The sequence below is a fragment of the Lissotriton helveticus genome, chromosome 6 (genome assembly GCF_964261635.1).
Source record: "Lissotriton helveticus chromosome 6, aLisHel1.1, whole genome shotgun sequence".
Taxonomy (NCBI): Eukaryota; Metazoa; Chordata; class Amphibia; order Caudata; family Salamandridae; genus Lissotriton; species Lissotriton helveticus.
Genome location: NC_136067.1, coordinates 1,041,597,546 through 1,041,619,391, shown reverse-complemented (window position 1 = coordinate 1,041,619,391; position 21,846 = coordinate 1,041,597,546). Strand labels below are relative to the sequence as shown.

Genomic DNA, 21,846 nt, shown 5'->3' with positions numbered 1-21,846 from the left:
GATGTGAGGAGGAGGAACAGGATGACATATTTCTCACCCCCTTCAAAGCCCAACACCAGCTCCGTCCTGCCTTATTGCAACAGTCACTTGATGTCAAGCTCTGGCATTATAAGAACAAGTCAGCATTGTACTTGCAACTATGTTGCTCAGGTTTGTACTTAGGGGTCCGTGTCTTTTAAAGCATGTGGTACAAGAGCAAAATGGAAACATCAAGGCTGTAAATCCGTATCAATTTCAGCCAGTAATTTCTTGTGGAAGCGAGAAAACGGACAGATTTTGATCCCGTGAATGTCTGGAACATTCACGGGTAACAAGATTGGCCTATACCCTGATTCAATGTGTCCACGATGGCTGCCTCTAACTGTTTCTTTGGAGTGGTCGCACTTTGCAACATAAGGGTGTAGGCAGCCAGGGACTATGTATTTGCCTCTTTTCTTTCCCTGCCTACGTCCCATACCCGGTTATACCACCACTGTGACAAACTGTGTCCCCTGAGGCATGGGGGTGGTATATTTTTATGGGGATGGTATTTTTGCACCTTGATTGCATTTCTTTAGATACATTCTTTTTGTGTATACCCATTTAGAGTTCTACTTGCTGGGAGAGCCTGTTGACAGTTGAGTTGGACCTTGCCTACATAATTAGGGTAAGGTAAAGGTAGATACTCACTGTGACCACACAACACACGTTCTGCATTGGAGGTGGTAGACACTGGTGTTGTACACTGAACTTGAGGCACTTCCATTTTTCCTACTCTATCTCTTTTTCTTATTTGTATGTATTTTACAGTGCCATCTGGCCCGCTCAAGATGCTGGTGCTACAAGTACAACATAAAATTTCTTTTTATTTTTATGATTTAAATTTGCACACATTATACATAGCAGAGTGACTTACAACTTTGGTCCTGATGAATGCCTTGAACTACAGTCATACATGGCAGAAACATGTTGACCACAAGATAGGGTAATTTCCATCTATTTCACTACGCTTTTGATTCCTATCCATTGGGGCATTTGAATAATGCTTTTTTGCCACCCATGAGATAGTTTTATTCACTTTTTCTTTAGCTCTCTGCCCCTCGTTCTGACCCTATAGGTAATAGTAGTACATGTGCTATCGAACATCCCCACTCCTTCCCTATGAGAAAGTCTTAGCCCACACTGGGTACCTTGCAGTTCCCAATATGCGGAGGTGACACTATGATGAAGCATGTCACCCTAGGGTGAGTGAGGGTTCTCGTCCAAACACAAGCAGTGCTCCAAAGTCACTTACATTTCTCACCTTTTCTACCCCGTACAAAGTGTGAGTTGTGATTTTAGCTTGGAGCAGTACATTTGAATTTGGGTAACCTATGCTCCTTTGAGACCCCCTGGGTGTGAGATTTATTATAAGAGGTTTTATTTGCCAGGCTGAAGTGGCAGTGTAACTGCACATACAGGCTCTGCAATGGCAGGTCTAAGACATGGTTAGAGGGCTACTTAAGTGGGTGGCACAAGCACTGCTGCTGGCCCACTAAATGCACTTAATTTAAAGGCCCGGGGCACATCTAGTGCAGAGTCTTATAAGTAAATTAAATATGCCAACTGGGTATGAGCCAATGTTACCATGTTAAGATGAGAGAGCAAGTAAAATAAAGTTGAGGTGAGTAAAAACAGATGAGCTATGGCCTCTACATTCTTTTACTGAAAATTCCATACACACTTTGTGGCCAGTCAAATTAATTTTTTTAAAGGTTTGCAGCATCTCAAAATCAATGGACCATGCGCAAATGTAAAGTGTTTGAAACCGAGACACATCCTATTATCAACATTTTCAACCAATAGTTCAAGTTCAAGTTCAGAAATTTGTATAGCGCACTACTCACCCAGAGGGTCTCAAGGCGCTTGAGGGAGGATGGGTGATTTACTTATCGAATAGCCAGGTTTTTAGCTGCTTTCTGAAGGAGAGGTGGTTCTGTGTGAGGCGGAGGTGGGTGGGGAGAGAATTCCAGGTTTTGGCCGCTAAGTAGGAGAAGGATCTTCCCCCCATGGTGGATCTGTGGATGCGCGGAATTGCGGCGAGCGCTTGATTGGACGATCGTAGTTGGTGGGTGGGTGTGTAGAAGGACAGTCGTGTGTTGAGGCATTCAGGTCCTAGGTCGTGGAGGGCCTTGTGTGCGTGGGTGAGGAGACCGAACGTTATTCTCTTATTGATGGGGAGCCAATGGAGGTCTTTCAGGTGGCCGGAAATGAGGGCTTGACGGGGGATGTCCAGTATGAGTCTGGCTGAGGCGTTTTGGATGCGTTGGAGTTTTTTCTGTAGTTTGGCTGTGGTTCCGGCGTAAAGGGTGTTTCCGTAGTCTAGTCGGCTTGTGGCCAGTGCGTGGGTGACTGTCTTTCTTGTTTCGGTGGGGATCCAGCGGAATATTTTTTTGAGCATGCGTAGGATGTTGAAGCATGATGATGAGACGGCGTTGACTTGTCTGGTCATCGAGAGAGAGGAGTCTAGGATGAAGCCCAGGTTACATGCGTGATCTGTAGGTATGGGTGCTGAACCCAGGGCTGGTGGCCACCATGAGTCGTCCCAGGCAGAGGGGGATGATCCTAAGATGAGGACTTCCGTTTTGTCTGAGTTTAGTTTTAAACGGCTGTTCTTCATCCATTCAGCTACTTCTTTCATTCCTTCGTGTAGGTTGGTTTTGGCGGTGTTTGGGTCTTTGGTGAGGGAGAGGATCAGCTGGGTGTCGTCTGCGTAGGAGATGATGTTGAGGTTGTGTTGTAGAGCGATGGATGCGAGGGGACTCATGTAAACGTTGAAGAGGGTGGGACTGAGTGATGATCCTTGTGGTACGCCGCAGATGACTTCGGTGGCCTCTGATTTGAATGGGGGGAGGCGGACTCTCTGTGTTCTTCCGGCGAGGAACGAGATGATCCAGTCCAGAGCTTTTCCATGTATTCCGACGTTGCTGAGGCGTTGTATGAGGGTGCTATGACAGACTGTGTCGAAGGCGGCGGAGAGGTCAAGTAAGAGGAGGGCAGCTGTTTCACCGTTGTCCAGTAGCGTTCGGATGTCGTCTGTAGCTGCGATAAGGGCGGTCTCGGTGCTGTGTTTGGCTCGGAAGCCGGACTGTGAGGGGTCGAGGGATTTGTTGGATTCAAGGAAGGCGGCGAGCTGATTGTTGACGGCTTTCTCAATGACTTTGGCAGGGAATGGGAGGAGCGAGATGGGCGGTAGTTCTTTAGTTCAGAGGGGTCTGCTGTGGGTTTCTTCAGAAGGGCGCTGAGTTCGGCATGTTTCCAGTTTTCCGGGAAAGTAGCGGAGTTGAAGGAACAGTTGATGACATCGCGGAGATGGGGTGCGATGATGGAGTCTGCTTTGTTGAAAATGTGGTGGGGGAATGGGTCGGTTGGCGATCCAGAGTGGATGGAGTTCATCAGGCGGATGGTGTCCTCGGTAGTGATTGGGTTCCAGGCGCAAAGGTTGTTAGAGTGCTGTTTTGGTTCGGAGGTGGGTGGAGTGGACTGGTCTTCGGAATGGTTTTCAAAGCTGTTATGTATTTTGCAAAACCTTTTCACATACCCAGTATTACATTGACCAAATACAATGTACATGAGATGTAGATTCTAAAGATACTGCTTTGAGAAATGGTTGGACTGGTGCAACAAAACAATTCACCTATATTTGTATAGACTAATGCTAGGAGCTGGAAGAGAATGCTTAGATCATTTATGGTTTTAACAGGCAGGTGCGCAAAACCACTCATTCTGTGAAGATCACACATCCTCAAGCTTGACAAATCAGGAGATCTAAACAGGGATGGGAGCGCATTTTTGCCAACAGCATTTCCGCAAACAATATTGGAGCACTTTCGGCAAAGGAAGTCATTGCCCGTTGGGCCGCTGTGTCACATCAGCCTGCAAAACAATATTTCTGTATGTTAGAAACAAAAGCAATGGTTTGTTTTTGAGAAACAAAAAAAGAATGTTCCGATGCACAGGATCTTTTCTCCCTGCATGTGAATGTCATTTATGATTTTCAGTGCCTGGGAACACCCCCCTTCTTGTTGTTGCATTCTTCCGGAGTCTTAAATATTGTATACATTGAGGTGCCTATATGATCACTCTATCACTGCCTCCACCCACAAGCAAGTGAGCAATTGGGTGTATGTTGATAAGCAACAGGGTGGAAATGCTAAAACATTTCTCAACATGGCCATTTTCAGTTGTTTGGGTGGGACATCTTTGCATGATAAAGGGTGACTTCACTGTTGCAGCATGTGCTCTGAGTTGAACGTCCATTTCGCTGTCATATTCAGGCTGGCATGAAGGGGTTGGGAGGGAATGGTAGGGCAAAACAGGAGCGGATGGAATTCCAACATGTTCAAGCAGGCCAGAGGAAAAATGTCTACAACAATACAGAGCTAGTACTCAAACAGGATGAGGTCTGCTGTAAAACTGACCAATTAATTATCGTCATTGACTTTGCAGAAGCCTAAGATGTTCTCCTCCGCAACGTGAATGACACATTTAACAAATAGAGGACAGTATCATTCTCAGTCATCAGAGAAGTTGTTTCTTTGGCAAAGGCCTCCCCACATTTCTCTAAAAATGTTTAAGTTACCAGAGTTAACACGTAGGCAGTGGTTTCAGGATACTTTCATTAAACCATATTTAGCGGATGCATGGTTGGGTGGGGGTTGGGGGGGGTTCAGTGTCACTTAGTACATCTGTTGAAATAAGAAATGTTACGAAGAAGACAGCAGAGATATCAACAGCCTGATACTTACAAGTACTTTCAACCTTTCCAAGGGCTCTTTTTGTAGTCAAACAAGCAGAGCCCAAATACATTTTAAAAAAGGAATCCAGTTTCTTCTGCATTCTAAGAGAATAACCTTCTTTTGGTACAAGGAGCAAAAACAATGCTTTCCTCCAGGATGCGGATTCACCCTCATAGAATAAATAAAGACTGTGACAAGGAAGCCCTGGTCTCTGAAAAACGAAGTTTACTGGCATAAAACCAGCCCAACTCTACAAATACACAGACTTCTAATTCCAGAGGAACAGGAACAACCATGTTTTCAGTTTTAACACTGGTTGTATTGTACCAAATGCTGTGTTTTACTTCGTCAAGGGAAACTACAAACGCAATGTTTGTTAACGGCCACCATAGGCCCTTGCATTTGCTGTTAATATTACTTTGTATTCTCCATGGTTTAGAGCTTTGAAGGTGAGTTAACTGGCAAATAGTGCCTTGGGAAATAACAAATAGGTTCATTTGTTTGGATACTCTACCTATCATTTTCAGAAGGTATAGTTGACATACCCAGAGGCAACCAAACCTTTACAGGTCACAGACACACAAGGCGCTCGATTGTTGAGAAAGATAAAGAACTGTCTAAATGAATATATAGGTTTTGTACTTTGCATTTTCCTCCGACAAATGACATGCAACTCACCTGCTTTAGGGAGTAAATTTCTTCGCGGTTCTTCTGGGCCCTCAATAGGTTGTTCGGCTAAGAAAACTCTTGCTTGGTCTACGGTGTTCAATATGGTCTGCTCTTTTTCCTTCAACTCCCGCCTTAGAATCTAAAGTAAGTGAGATCATTAATTTAAAATGCAGCCTAAAACTGTGGATAGTTGTTATTGTACAAGACACATTCACGATACATGTTTCTAAAAATCACAACACTCACATAATTCAAAGAATATAACTGAAAATGTGCGTTTAGAGGATTAGTTTAATAGAACAGCTCGAGACAAACTGGCAGATAAATGAAGTAGAAACGAAACGCGAAAACAATAAAAAAAAAGTACCATTACTTTTTTTATGTAGCACATTTGGTACAGATTTCGCTGTTTTACACTGCTACACAACTATGACAATTCATAAGCAAGGGAAAGATGACAGGGTGAGCCATGTCCACCCAGATCTGAACTTGTGTACTCGATTTAACACTTACATTTCTGAAGAAGGCCTATGAACTCACTGAAACAGACCTTAGATCTGGTATAACGTAGTGTGTATGAAACTTTTGCACAACTGATGGATGTCTCTATAATTTAGAAGATTCTCATTTAAGATTGAAATACAAATGAATGCCTGAAAAGGCACTATCACTGAAACGGATGGAAATCGGAGGCTAATCTTAGGAAATGTCCCAAAATCAATATTAAAATTGCTGCTAATGCCACTCCCTTTTTAAAGTTGGTCAATTTATATGAGAGGAAAGTTTAAGTATATAAGTAGAATGTCCAAGCGGCTTGTTTATTTTCCATAATACTCTTTCACTTTAACGCTTACATAGTAGATGTTCCTACATTAACTAAAAAGTCTGCAACAGAAACTTAAGCTGGCCATGAGAATCCATGGGAGTTTGAGGCAAATATCACCAGAAAAGGATAACACACAAACATCCATCCATGTGCTTGCTCCCCTTGCATTGTGGACAGGGACGGCATTAGACAAAAAGCAATATTGACACAGAGGTTAACTAAAGATTTTTTAACGTGAACGCTGTATTAAAGATTTCTTAGTTGTCTTAAGTGAAAAACTAACCTTGTGCAATTGGACTGTGACGAATTTCTTGAGGAAACTAAGGGCCTTATGACGATAGTGATCAGTTGGACCGCTGACCGCTATTGTGGTGGTCAGAAGACCACCTGACAAGCAGGCAGTGGTCTGACTGCCATATTAATATGAGACCACTGGGCTGGCAGTCACAAAGTGCTCCATTTCACTGTGGCTTGATAGGCCCCTAGGAAAATGTTTGGAAATTAAAGGGAGGGGAGGCATGTGGTCCCCTTTCTCGAGGCTTGATAGGCCACCCAGGGCCACTAATTAAAATAAAGAACCTGGGGATACCATCCTATAGGGGCCAGTGCAGTTTTTAGGGGGAGGGGAGCTAGCAGCCCTCCACCAGAGCCACTTTTGGCCCCAGGGTACCCCATAACCCGGGTTCCGGCCAACTAAGGGTGGGTGCACTAGTGCCCACCCAGGGCACTCACCACACTATTATTGGGGGGCTCAAGGGGGATCCCCAAGGACCTGCAGCCGCAGCCAGCTCCTGAGATCCAGCGAAAGCCGCCATTGCTTTCACCCACATGAAGTAGTTATTAATGCTGTTCCCTGCAGGAGAGCAATCTTTTCATCTATTTCATTGGCTGCTTCAGTGCAGGCAGGGAAAGAGATGAAAAGTCGACTCCCAGCATGCAGGAGCATTTCTCTAGCTCCCACCCGCTGGGAGCAGACTTGGTGTTTGCTCCCGCTTGGCGGGAGATTTGAAATTGCTTTTGCCAAGTGAAAGCAGGTTTTCCTGCCCCACTACCCCTTTTGAAAAATACATCCAGGCCTTGGGCAAAGGGGTGCCTGGGACCAAAATCAGTCCGTGGAGGGGTCTGCATACCCAACCACTTAAGAAATACTGCTGGGCCCCAAGAAATGGAGTTCCCAGGCCCAAATCTGTTTCAGTGCTTCAGGTTATAGCTGTGTCAAAAGTTCCTATGTGAATATGAAGAGGGAGAACGCATTTTGGACCCCCTTTTTTTCAACCCCGCTTGACAGATCACCCCAAAACTTTCCTGTTTAAACTAAGAAAAAGAAAGCACTTTTTTCAAAAATGTTGTGGACATTTGTCAAACGATGCCAAAGTTATTAGCTACACAACAACGTCACTAGCTGGATGCTAAAAAAAAGAGGAATGCCAAACGTGAATTAAATACTTAAAGGAGGAAGCAAGTTTAGTTTATGAAATCAAATAAAGTGCATTTGGAGTGACTTCATTAATCATAGTCAATTAAGCTTGAACTATAAAAAATTATGAACTACTTCCCTGAGCAATGGGATCACAAAGTACTTCTCAAAGCGGTCACACTAACAGCAGTACCGCGCATGCACGTCATTCTGTCGACAGTGCTTTGTCCTCTGCGCCCTGGAAAGTGACCTAACGTCCTAAATGCTGAGCCAACTTGTAACTAGGAACCGAGCCAATGATGAGTTAAGGATGTGGGATCTGTTCTTAATCAGGGTGAGGCTATTATCTGAGATTTCCAATATCACCATCTCCCTGGATTGGTAACCAGGGCTTACTTTACATCGGACGTGTGCACCGTAGTATTGTGGCCACCAGCACCATGAGATCAATGCTTACATGTGTGAAGCATCATGCTAAGTCACAGAAAGAGTCACTGGTCTATGGTAAGACGCGCAATCCGTAACTCACACAACAGACATGCAGACCATAACAAGCAGGCCAAATGCAATACTTGTGACATCACAATATTTACCCCAATCAGAAACACCTGGAAGCACAATGTAATTGAGTAAGAATGCCTACTCAAACCAATTAATAATACTACATTTCTAGCTGTTTCGTTCATAGTGTTAATGACCGTATATGTAATCTCAACTGTAAGATTGTTTAGGACATTTATAATTGCATCTGTAACATCAAGAGAGGGGTGATAAGTACTGCATTTGGTGTGCAAGTTATGGTTTGCATGTCTGTCGTGAGAGTTATGAATTGCACTCCTAACCACAACTTCCACATTTCAGTGTTTTTATTTTATTCTGCAACCATTACAACACTTTAACTGTGTTTTAGTGGATTTCTAAGGTATTTTACACGTGTTAATGTTTCGATCATATATGTATATACAAATTATACACAATTTGGGGAACATCCATTACGACGCGGTGTTTACACCGCACTACCATTACAACACTGGTTTTACAACGCAAGTCGTTACCACGACTTGCGCTGGAGGGCGCTCTAGGCTAAGGTATAGTAGATTTACTATTCCAACACCTTCCCTACTGTACGTAGGCTGGTGTTGGAATAGTAAATCTTACTATTCCTAAGTCCAGCACCCTACAGCGCAAGTCGTGGTAACGACTTGCGTTGTAAAACCAGCGTTGTAATGGTAGTGCGGTGTTAACACCGCGTTGTATTGACATACAACCACACAATTTACTTCACCTTCTTTTACTCCAGTCTTTTGATAGTATACATGTACATGGTTAATCTGCCTTGGATACTAGAAAGAAAAATCGAAATGGCAAAACCTAAAACTCTATATTTATTTACTTTTTTTGGTTTTACATGCTCGCTATGCCTCTAAATTATTAGAAACGTCTTAAAGCTGTTGTAGAGATATTTAATTCAAGGGAAGTTAAATAAAGTGCGACAACAGTGTGCTATTGCTGTGCTAAAAAATGTACTGTTAAGGCCAAGGATTGAGGATAGTTCACTAATTCGCTTGTTGGAGGTATTAGCCAATAAGGAAGGCGCTCTCACTGTGAACAATGTAACTTTACAGGGCGGCGCAGGCTCCAATGGTCTATTCACCAGCACATGGCTAGAAATAGATCGAGGTGGCACTGTAATGGAGGTTTACAGCTGGACATACATTGTAATATAGTTATATAGCTCCTGATCGCCTCGCTGTAAAAATATATTCACCAACAATGCTTATGCTAGAGTGGCAACCAGATAACTTTTTTTAACATGTGTTAACTCGAACAACAGATATTGGCAGATAAATGATATGACTGCTTATGGTACAAACTGGAAGATCCACATCACTGCGGTTCTGTTGCTGGATCCAAGACAGTAATTTTCTCTACTATTGTACACTATCAGCATCATTCTTACATGTGTGCTACATCTATTGTAGAAGGTTCCTTGGGGCAAGAACATGTTCGTTAGCAATGCAAGCTTTAAGATCCACAACTGGTGGGGCCATTGGAGAACCTGTTGTTCTCCTGTGAATATATATATATATATATATATATATATATATATATATATATATATATATATATATATATATCCTACTGGCGATAGCCAGTAGGTATATATAGTTAGGATTGTTTTCCATAGGGAAATCGCCCCGGATTTTTTCCTGATTATGATTATAATACAATTATAATCTTTTGGTCCAATCAAACTTTCAACAAGATTTTAACTTTTGTATTAACAATGTTTGAGAAGTATTATTTTGATCATTGGTTATTCAGAAAGAATTGTATTGGACGTTCTTTTGCACATACTGCATTATGCACTTTATATTTGACTTAGTCTGTTTTCCCTCTCTATGTGAAAGATGGGAGGGTCTAAATTGATTCATGGTATTTAAGGGTGTAACTTTTCCTAAACACGTCATGTGATCAAGGCCGAGGAAACTCGGTTGAAACGCGTCATGTTGTGTGAAGGCTGGAATAAAAAGCACTAAGAAAACTTCAAACCTTGTGGTGGTCCGTCCTGGTACAGCAGTTTGCCGAAAGGGAGTTTGCTCTCTTCCCAGGATTTTGTTTCCATTGATTCCAACACGCGGTGGCTGTCAGCGTGTTTTTACGGACCCTCTTCACGTTGGTGGCTTGTTCAAGGCGGCTACTATCGGTTTTCCGATATTTGTATTTGACCCGGAAGTGGTATTGCAACAAGCCCCCCACCAGGCGGAAACGAGGAAGCTCGAAGCGCATTGAGGGTGAAGTGGAAGCCGGTTGTGTGTGAGCGGCTGAACTACGGCGTCGGAGGACTCCCGGTCCGGTTTGTTTGCTATAACAGGTGAGACGCTTTCCCTTACGCGCTGAAGGAGCTCGTATGCCGGATTTAAGTGGGTGTGAAGATAAACAAGGAAATTGTGAATTGTTTGTTTCCCTGCAATATTCATCGAACATCTTTTGTGGCATAAGGTGTTGGCGGGATTGGGATTCACGATCCAGTTACAATTCGCAAATAATTGAACTGTGCATATCTTTATTGCCAAATAAAACGCTATGGCGTCCACAACTGACGTGCTTAGGACCCGAGATGAACGGGCGGATGCAATGTTTGCCGGCATGCCGGTAACCACCGGAGCCAAGCAACAGACGAGTGTGCAAGCAAGGGAAGTAAAAGATGCAAAAAGCTTATTGAAGAAATTGGAGAAACTTCAAAAAAATGAATTAACAAAGTGGTGGGAGCGAAAATCCCTAGAAAAATATAAGGAGGCTGGCAGGGTGCCTAGAGGACTGCGTGTTTTGATTGCCCCCTCGTTTGACAAGCCTAATCCCCTAATGCTAAAAGAGTGGGCTACAAATAATCTGGAATGCTCAATGAATATGGTCATAATGCTGGTAAAGTACGCTGAGATCGACAGATTGGAAATAGCGGCGGAAATTGAAAATGTAATTGGTGAACTTGATGCCCTTGATCAGAAAGATGTTGTTAAAAAAGGAAGGGATGAAATACAAAAACGCCTTGACAAACACGAAAATGTGATTATGAATCGAAAAATCACTAAATTTGCGCGTGATAAACGTGATTACGAGACTGGACACATTTTTACATTTGCTAAACGCTTTGACAATGTGAAAAAACTGGCAATAAATAAGGTCCAACCTCCATTGATATCTATAAATCAAGGCACCATCTCTGATATTACGTCAAGCACAGGAACAAGTGTACTATCCAGCAGCAATGATGAGTCAATTCCAAGCGAAAATGAGGCACATTTAAACATGTCGGAACCCCAAAGCTTCACTCCCTCGGAAGAGTTGGGGTTCATGATCAAGGATCGCCGTCAAACGCTCAGATCATGGGCGCCCCAGAGCCAGCCACAAAATGTAGTGAATGTAACAGGAAACGCAAAGAGAGGAGGAAAGCGCGGAGGTTACAAAAAGAGAAATTAAGTATTCAGGAGAGCCAACCTAAAGATGTGTTTCAATCATCTGTCAACACTGTGATTAATATGACGGAGCTTGAATTAAACACTGCTGAATTGCAGCTCTTGTCGTTGGGACTTTCTTTTTGTCCTAAAAGTAATTTTAAATATGTACAATCACGCATTGATATCTTTAAGTTTATTAGAAAGTTAAAACTTATAAAATTTCATAAACTTAAAAAGGTGAATGCAAAAGCAACATCAATTATTGCTAGTAATCAGCCTAGTGCTCGCTTTCAAGTAGCTGATGTAGTAGCGCTGCGTACAGTTAGTGGATTGGCAGATGACAATGATGAAAATGTATTAAATACACAAGAGGATCTTTTGGGTATGGGTATCTCCACCTCTATTGCTGCCCTCACTCCTTTTCGTCCACCCTCGACATTTATGCCAGTCATGGCGAGAGATGCCATAGACATTTTTGGTGACTGTGTGATTAATGACCTTAAGGCTTTACACAAGAAATGCATTTCTGTAACTAAAAAAGGCCATTTTAGAGAGCAACAATATTCCCGCCTGATTGATAAACTGAGTAAAGAAAAAAACATCATAATCAACAAATCAGACAAAGGAGGAAATATTGTTCTCTGGTCTCGAGATGCTTATTTGGAAGAAGCCAAAAAACAATTAGGTGATGTTAATTGTTACAAAAAAGTAGCTTTTCCAATTTTGTTAAAAGTTAAGGATCAGATTTTTAAAGAGCTATCCAAGTGGAAGAGGGAGAGTTTAATTGACAAAGATGAGTACAATTTTTTAAAAACAGGACATTCTATTACTCCTGTCTTATATTTACTCCCTAAAGTTCACAAATTGATTACTCCTGTGCCAGGCCGTCCTATTATTTCGGCACAAGGTAGCCTGTTAGAATCCATGTCTAAGTATGTGGATTTTTTCCTTCATGACTATGTAGCTGACTTACCTTCTTTCATTCATGACACAGGAGATTTTTGGGAAAAACTGAAAGATGTGATTTGGAAAGATGGGTATAATTTTTTAGTAATGGACATCTGTTCCCTCTACACAAGTATTGACCATCTGGATGGTTTAAATGCTATCAAATTCTTTCTGTCAAAAAGGAATATTTGTTATAATGAACATAACAAAATGCTACTCCATATGACGGAATTGTGTCTGACCAACAATTTCTTTATTTTTAATAAAGAATTGTTTCAACAACTTAGAGGTGTGGCAATGGGGGCGTGCTTCTCTCCTAGCTACGCGTGCTTGCACGTGGGCTGGTGGGAGGAGCACAATCCCATAAAAGTGATTTTTCTAAACACGTCATCAAATGGTGGCGATTTATTGATGACGTGTTTGTCATTTGGAATGGCACGAAAGAATCAGCTCTGGAGTTTGTTAGTAAGATTAATGACAACTCTTTAAATTTGGAGTTCACAGCACAAGTCAGTGATCAAAAGGTAGAATTTTTAGATGTGGAGGTTTTTGTTGATTGTATGAATATTTGCACCAAACTACATCGCAAAGTAACTGCTGGAAATTCCATTCTTCATGCCAGTAGTGCTCACCCTAGGCACCTCATAAAAAGTATTCCTTATGGTGAGTTTTTACGCATCCAGAGGATTTGCAATAGGAAAGAGGATTTAGACACCTGTTTGAACGAATCTAGGGAAAGATTTTTAAATCGAGGATACAAGGCTAAAGATTTGCAATGGGCACTTGATAAACTGAATATAGGTGTTCCATTAGAGACTAATGAAGTAACTGATGTGAATCCTGTTGAACTAATCGTTCCATCTCCGGTAAGGCTAATCACTACCTTCTGTAGTCAAGAACAGGCCATCAGAAAAATTGTCAGTAAACATTGGTCTATCTTACATACTGACATTACTCTATCTCCTGAACTTCTTAATCAACCTACTATCACTTTCAGACGAGCACCATCGATGCGTGATGCATTAGTGAAGACTAATCCTGAAGTGATTGATAAAAGTAATTGGTTAACTGATAAGAGGGGTTTTGTTAAATGCTACTCTTGTCGTGCATGTAAGTTCGGCTTAAACAAACAGTCTTTTTTGGATCCTTTTTCAGGTTCTATAAATAGGATCAATGGACATTTTACTTGCAAAACTGATTGTGCGGTATACGTTTTAGAATGCACATGTCATCTTTTAAATATTGGCAGTACCAAACTCCCTGTATTCAATAGGATCCTCCAGCACTTGCGGGCAATCGTGAATTCTGATCCATCTTATCCGGTTGCTCGCCATTTTAAATTGGTGCATCAAAATAAATTGGAAGACCTTAAGTACTATGTAATTGACTCTGTACCGAAATCAATAAGAGGTGGTGATAGAGAGAAGAAACTCCGCCAACTAGAGAGTCAGTACATAGTCAGACTTAATACGAAGATACCAAATGGGTTGAATACAGGGGAAGATTTGGTCCATTTTCTATAAATATACCTGCAATATGTGACTTTGAATTGTCCATATATCTGATGTTGGGCTCAATATCAGACCTTTATCCTTTGTGTCTTAATCAACTTTCAGTTGTTGATTATCCTTGATGAAATCATGGTCTTCTATATGCAATTCGAATATATATGTATGTGTATATATATATGAATTTAGGTTTTATATTTGGGTATTATATTTATTGATAATAATGAATTTTAACATGAGTTCCATTTATGTGTAATTTTGGTCATTATGTTTGACCAAATGACGATCTGGCGAAGGAATTTTAGTGTCTATTTTTCCTTGTAAATATCAGTTAAAATTAGTTATCCAATAATGAACCCACAAAGATAGCCATATTCCAATATGTATTCATGTGTTTTTGCATTTGGATAAATATATGAACTGATCCTTTTCTAATATTGCTATATAGGATTCATGATATGAACTTCGGTATCTTTTTCTTTCGTTTATAAGACTTGCTTAAATAATGGCATCCCCATTATCATCTGATTTTAACTAATTACAATGTATGGCTGAAAGCAGTCACATTTTATGATTTGCACATTGGGAATTTTTACCATGATCAATTGTTTGTTGTCATTTTGTGCAATATAGATAATCCTTTATGTGGTTTGGAATTTGGGCACTTGCCCCGGATTTTTTCCTGATTATGATTATAATACAATTATAATCTTTTGGTCCAATCAAACTTTCAACAAGATTTTAACTTTTGTATTAACAATGTTTGAGAAGTATTATTTTGATCATTGGTTATTCAGAAAGAATTGTATTGGACGTTCTTTTGCACATACTGCATTATGCACTTTATATTTGACTTAGTCTGTTTTCCCTCTCTATGTGAAAGATGGGAGGGTCTAAATTGATTCATGGTATTTAAGGGTGTAACTTTTCCTAAACACGTCATGTGATCAAGGCCGAGGAAACTCGGTTGAAACGCGTCATGTTGTGTGAAGGCTGGAATAAAAAGCACTAAGAAAACTTCAAACCTTGTGGTGGTCCGTTCCTGGTACAGCAGTTTGCCGAAAGGGAGTTTGCTTTCTTCCCAGGATTTTGTGTGTGTGTATGTATGTATGTATGTGTATATATATATGTATGTATATATATATATATATATATATATATATATATATATATATATATATATATATATATATATATATATATATATATATATATCTACTGGCGATAGCCAGTAGGTATATATAGTTAGGATTGTTTTCCATAGGGAAATCGCAACATTCTATTGGGAATAACTTTGGCGCCGGTTGAGGAATCTTCCTGAAATTTTCCTTAACTTTGCCTCGTGGCGCTCCGGTCCTTCCCTGAAAGTTTGGGGGGATTCGTCAAGCGGGGGCCGAGATAAAAGGGGGGATCCCAAAACGTGTTTTCCCCCATGTTAATTTCCATAGGGCGGTTGGACTCACTTTTAGCCCGAACGGCTGAATGGTTTTCCACCAAACTTGGCAAAATTGTAGGGACTGGTAGCCCGATGTGCCTTTGCTATGTCTCAAGATATGCGGGCTGCGGTACATTGGCAGTACGGTACACCCTCTTAAGATCAGGATACTAGAACATATGAGGGCTATAGACAAGGTGGACCAGGCATACCCAGTCGCAAGACACTTTGCGGAATATCACAAAAGTGACCGCAACTTGCTTGCATGTTATGGATTGGATTTAATTCCCGATAACATCAGAGGGGGGGACAGGCTCAAGAAGTTACGTAGGTTGGAATCAAGGTACATCATCGACCTCCATACAAAAACACCTTGGGGTTTGAACAGTGGCGAAGACCTTATGGTCCATATTGGTGTATAATATCAACGTTACTAATACATCAGGTATAGAAGGCCCTATAATGAGTGTGTACCTGTATATATGAATATCTGTGTAAACATCTGTGTATATATATATAGGTATAATACAAATATCATTAATACATCAGACATTGAAGGCCCTATAATGAACGTGTACCTGTATATATGAACCTCTGTGTAAATATCAATGTATATATATATATAGGTATGGATAACTGGACATGGATCCAAATGGTTGGTAATTGCTTTTGGTATCCCCTGAGTCTTGAATCGTACATTGATTATTGTTCTCCTATTTTGGTTTGAATTATGTTTGGTTATTTGAACATTGGATGTCTAGAAACCAAATAGGGGTTATGAAAAGTTACCTCGGCACATCTGTAAATATGTAAATGCAATGACATGACTTTATTACTAATGAAATTCAGTACATAATGAGCTTAGTAATTCTACCTAAGCTATCAGAAATGTTACTGTATAGTGTAATTGTAAATATTAGCGGGTTGAGTCGATATGATTAACAGATAGGAATAGTAGTTGAAGAAGGACAATTGCCGATACACGGCTCAATTGTGTGAGATATAACATCGAGTAAATAGGCTGAGCTTAAATATTATGAACTGGCTAGGGAGAATGTGGCAAATAATTTGCGATGCATAATTTCCTTTACTCTGTTTTGTGTGGTTTTGTTGTATGCTTCTATATATTATAGCATACAAGGAGTTGATTACAACTTTAAAACGTATTATTTACCACTCTAAGATGGCGCTGGGTAATGTCAGTGAACCAGTAGTCCTTCTTCCACTATGTTGATAATGCTTAAAAACAAGCCGATGTCCAGTGGCCACTGACATCGAAAAAGGCTGTTTTGCCGAAACGCGAGGGCGTCTGTCTTGTCTGCAATAACAATAAAGCAACCCTGGATGATTTGACCCTGTGAGTGCGGATATTTCTTTTGAAAATTAAGGAATTGGAGCTTAATATATATATATATATATATATATATATATATATATATATATATATCCTACTGGCGATAGCCAGTAGGTATATATAGTTAGGATTGTTTTCCATAGGGAAATCGCAACATTCTATTGGGAATAACTTTGGCACCGGTTGAGGAATCTTCCTGAAATTTTCCTTAACTTTGCCTCGTGGCGCTCCGGTCCTTCCCTGAAAGTTTGGGGGGATTCGTCAAGCGGGGGCCGAGATAAAAGGGGGGATCCCAAAACGTGTTTTCCCCATGTTCATTTCCATAGGGCGGTTGGACTCACTTTTAGCCCGAACAGCTGAATGGTTTTCCACCAAACTTGGCAAAATTGTAGGGACTGGTAGCCCGATGTGCCTTTGCTATGTCTCAAGATATGCGCTCCAGTGGTTTTTACGAAAATTAACTTTGAAAAAATATATATTGGGCTACATTGGGCTATATATATGTTAGAGCCCAAATGTAGCCCAAAGATGGCCACCAGAGACAAAAAAAACACAAATGTAGCCCAAATATCAGCCAGATGTAGCCCAACTATAGCCCAATGACAGAATGTCCCAGAGTGTTCTAAAGAACAACTAGAGCGCTAACAGTCTTACTTATGACAAAAGTATGGCACACCTGAAGTCATCTTGATTGGAATAAAGTGTTAACACTTAAAACATTTATTTTGCAAAGGAACAAAATGAGGGGGTTCATTTTGCCATAGAAATTATGATTAGTGCCGAAGAAAGAAAAATTAGGGCACATTTTGAGTGACTTCTCAAATCCTCTAATATTTCATTAAAAAAATTCTGATATGCAGTCTCCCAAGATGGCCACCAGAGACAAAAGAGCCTGTGCTTAAAAACTCTGTTAGCAAAGCAGGCATTTGAGATTTAAAAAACGTTTTAATATATAAAAACGTTATCCGCTAATAGAATTAGCATTTAAAAATCCTTGCGAATTCAATGAAAAAAACATAGGTTTCAGGCCTAATATAGTTAGGAATTAGCATTTAAAAAACCTTTGAAATTCACTGAAAAAACCATAGGTTTCAGGCCTTATATAGTTAGGAATTAGCATTTAAAAAAACCTTTGAAATTCACTGAAAAAACCATAATTTCAGGCCTTATATAGTTAGGAATTAGCATTTAAAAAACCTTTGAAATTCACTGAAAAAACCATAGGTTTTAGGCCTTATATAGTTAGGAATTAGCATTTAAAAAACCTTTGAAATTCACTGAAAAAACCATAGGTTTCAGGCCTTATATAGTTAGGAATTAGCATTTAAAAAAACCTTGCAAATTCACTGAAAAAACCATAGGTTTCAGGCCTTATATAGTTAGGAATTAGCATTTAAAAAACCTTTGAAATTCACTGAAAAAACCATAGGTTTCAGGCCTTATATAGTTAGGAATTAGCATTTAAAAAACCTTTGAAATTCACTGAAAAAACCATAGGTTTCAGGCCTTATATAGTTAGGAATTAGCATTTAAAAAACCTTTGAAATTCACTGAAAAAACCATAGGTTTCAGGAGTTATATAGTTAGGAATTAGCTTTTAAAAAACCTTTGAAATTCACTCAAAAAACTAAGTTTTAGTGGTTTTATAGTTAGCTGGACATTTTACTCATACAAAACCAATGAAATTGCTCCTATATAGTTAGTTGTACTAACTATATTTCGCGCACCCGCAATCCACTGCTGATGATGTCACATATTAGATCATTCATGACATGGTCAGTGACATCACTGATGACATCTCAAATGACATCACTGATGACATCACTGATGACATCATCCATGTGACAATCACATACACCTTTTCATACACTATTACAATTTTTCATCACTCTTTGTAAAATACAGAGTATCATATTTAAATCCATTGTCACAGCAATACAAGTATCTAAAAATCCACTCAGTGATTCATAGATGTATACACACATCTAATCACTTACCTATGGATTCACTCATACATGCTGTCAATGAACAATAGAACACTATCAAAAATACTTATACATCTATATCGACATTAAACAACAGCACGCATCCTATTCACATATGAAGTCATCCTACTCACTTATGCAAACAATGGATCATACTTACATATTTACTTAGCAAAACACTTATACAAGCACCACTTCTTCTATTCATTTAGATAGTAAGTCATACTTAGTGAATTATAAAATCATTATTACAAGTATACAGTTATCCATACAGTCACTCACACAATCATTGTGTCTTATGTATACTTATTTATATACAACAACTGACACACACACTGCCTTTTATTTTTCTAGTTTGTTGGACCTGTACCATTGAGAAATATATTTGCTCATCACCACACCCATAAAGATATTCACTCACCCAAACAACTGTTAGAACATGTAGTTTTAACTTCATATATCTACTGAATCAACTATTCACACATCTTTGGACAGTCACACACCCCCCACAGAACCACACACACTTTCACACTCCCATACAAATACTCAGTTAACTAATCAATAACTAATATAGACTTTCACATAGCTAGTAACCAACTGTAGAATCAGTTTACACAACAACTGACAAAGTGATACAGATATTCACACAGTTTAGTCACTATCCACTATATTTAGTGAGACATTATAAATTGGTCAAGTAAACAGTCAATTACACTGCTACTAAATCCTCCATCCAAATATTTATTTATATATATCCACTTATTCTTCAATGCAAATTGCTATATATATAATGCATATTTAAATAACGAAGCAAACCACATTCACTGGATGATGTCATCAGTGATGTCATTTGAGATGTCATCAGTGATGTCACTGACCATGTCATGAATGATCTAATATGTGACATAATCAGCAGTGGATTGCGGGTGCGCAAAATATAGTTAGTACAACTAACTATATAGGAGCAATTTCAATGGTTTTGTACGAGTAAAATGTCCAGCTAACTATAACACCACTAAAACTTAGTTTTTTGAGTGAATTTCAAAGGTTTTTTAAAAGCTAATTCCTAACTATATAACTCCTGAAACCTATGGTTTTTTCAGTGTATATATATATATATATGTATATATATATATATATATATATATATATATATATATATATATATATATATATATATATATATATAGGATACTTGTAAAGCGCACTGTTACTCTACCCGAGTGTCCTGGCGCTGTAGACCGCTGGGGAACCTGTCCTGGTTTTCCCTGTGAGATGGTCCCTTTTTCTGGGTATCTCCAGGGTGAAACCAGGCATCCCCGGCGTCTGTGGGGGGCCGTTGTAGAGATGAGGCAAGCTTAATGCCCAGAGTTGCCGAGTGTGTTCCCTGGTTAGAGTAGGCACTGAGGAGAGAATTATCGAGTCCGTTGACCCTGGTCCAAGACCCTGCCGCGTCAGGAATTGAACCCTGGTCCCGGGCCGTTCTCTGCTTACAGGTCTGCCGCCTCTAACCATTGAGCCACACCACTCTACATATATATATATATATATATATATATATATATATATATATATATATATATGTGCCATTTATCGTTATATGTCTTATTGAAGTCGGGTTAAGATATCATAACTTCCAAACTTGCAAGAGCCCAGACTTCTGCATACCTGAAGGGCTGAAGAAGTAATTTTGAGTTTTATTGGACCTCCCTGTTTAGTTCTCAAAGGTTTTCAGGGAGCCTGGCAGAACGAGAGGGACTTACAGTCTCAGTTTCAGTTGCAGAGGACATGGGACTGAATGCCTCTTCAAGGGAAGACTGATTCTTTGCATCGTCAAGGAAAGAGTGATTCTTTGCATCATCAAGTGAAGACTGATTCTTTGCATCGTCAAGGAAAGAGTGATTCTTTGCATCATCAAGTGGAGACTGATTCTTGAATCGTCAAGGAAAGCGTGAATCTTTGCATCATCAAGTAAAGACTATGGGGCAGATTTATGAAGGCCTTGCGCCTCCGATGCGTCACTTTTTCCCATGTTAAAAATGACGCACCGGCGGCGCAAGGCCTTCATAAATCTGCCCCTGATTCTTTGCATCGTCAAGGAAAGAGTGATTCTTTGCATCGTCAAGGCATCGTCAAGGAAAGTGTGAATCTTTGCATCATCAAGTGAACACTGATTCTTTGCATTGTCAAGTGAAGCTTGATACTTTGCATCGTCAAGTGAATCTTGATTCTTTCCATCAAATGAAGTCCATTTTTTGCATTGTCAAGAGAAGCTCGATTCTCTGTATCATCAATTGTAGTCTGATTTTTTGCATTGCCAGGAAAACCTGATTCTTTGCATCATCGCGTGATGCCTCCTTCTTTACATTATCTAGCAAAGCCTTAGTCTTTGTATCTTTGAGTGAAGCCCGATTATCTGTATAATCGTGTGAAGCCTAATGACTGCAGATTGTTCATTTGCTTCATCACCTGAAGACTGATCATTGCATCTTTGTGTGAAGACTGGTCCTCTGTAACACTGAATTAAACCTGATTACGTGGATCATCGAATGAAGGTTGTTCATTTGCATCATAAAGTAAAGATATTTTCTTCACAACAATGTGTTAGGCCTGATTCTTTGCATCATCTAAAAAAGCCTGATTCTATTCACGATCAACATCATCATCCAGTGAAGACTAAACCCCTGCATCATCAAATGAAGCTTGATTTCTTTCCAATTCTTATCTGCTGCAATGCTTGGTACTTAACTCATACGGATTTTCGTGTCTACGAGACAATGAGAGGATGCTAGGTATGCATTTCCTTTTCAAGGAATGAGGTTTGTAATTCCATATTTATTTTTGAATGCATGAAACCCCATCCACCTAACCCCTCCCTCCAGTTACTCGTTAACCACTTGGAAGCCACAAGAAATGTGGACAGTGTATAAAGCATGTTTGGGGGCACCTCAAATAAAACACTATCTCCATTTGGTCCCAACCATGGAA

The 21,846-nt window shown here is 40.0% G+C and overlaps 1 protein-coding gene across 2 annotated transcripts in view; it reads right to left on the bottom strand.

Annotated features, from left to right (window-relative positions):
* The window catches only part of UTRN (utrophin), a 1,532,463-nt gene that overhangs the window by 385,691 nt on the left and 1,124,926 nt on the right, over positions 1 to 21,846 (bottom strand). For both annotated transcript variants that reach the window (XM_078648677.1, XM_078648678.1), the window contains one exon: positions 5,436 to 5,565. In XM_078648677.1, coding sequence (XP_078504803.1) covers positions 5,436 to 5,565 — 130 coding nt within the window. The remainder of the gene's footprint in view (positions 1 to 5,435; positions 5,566 to 21,846) is intronic.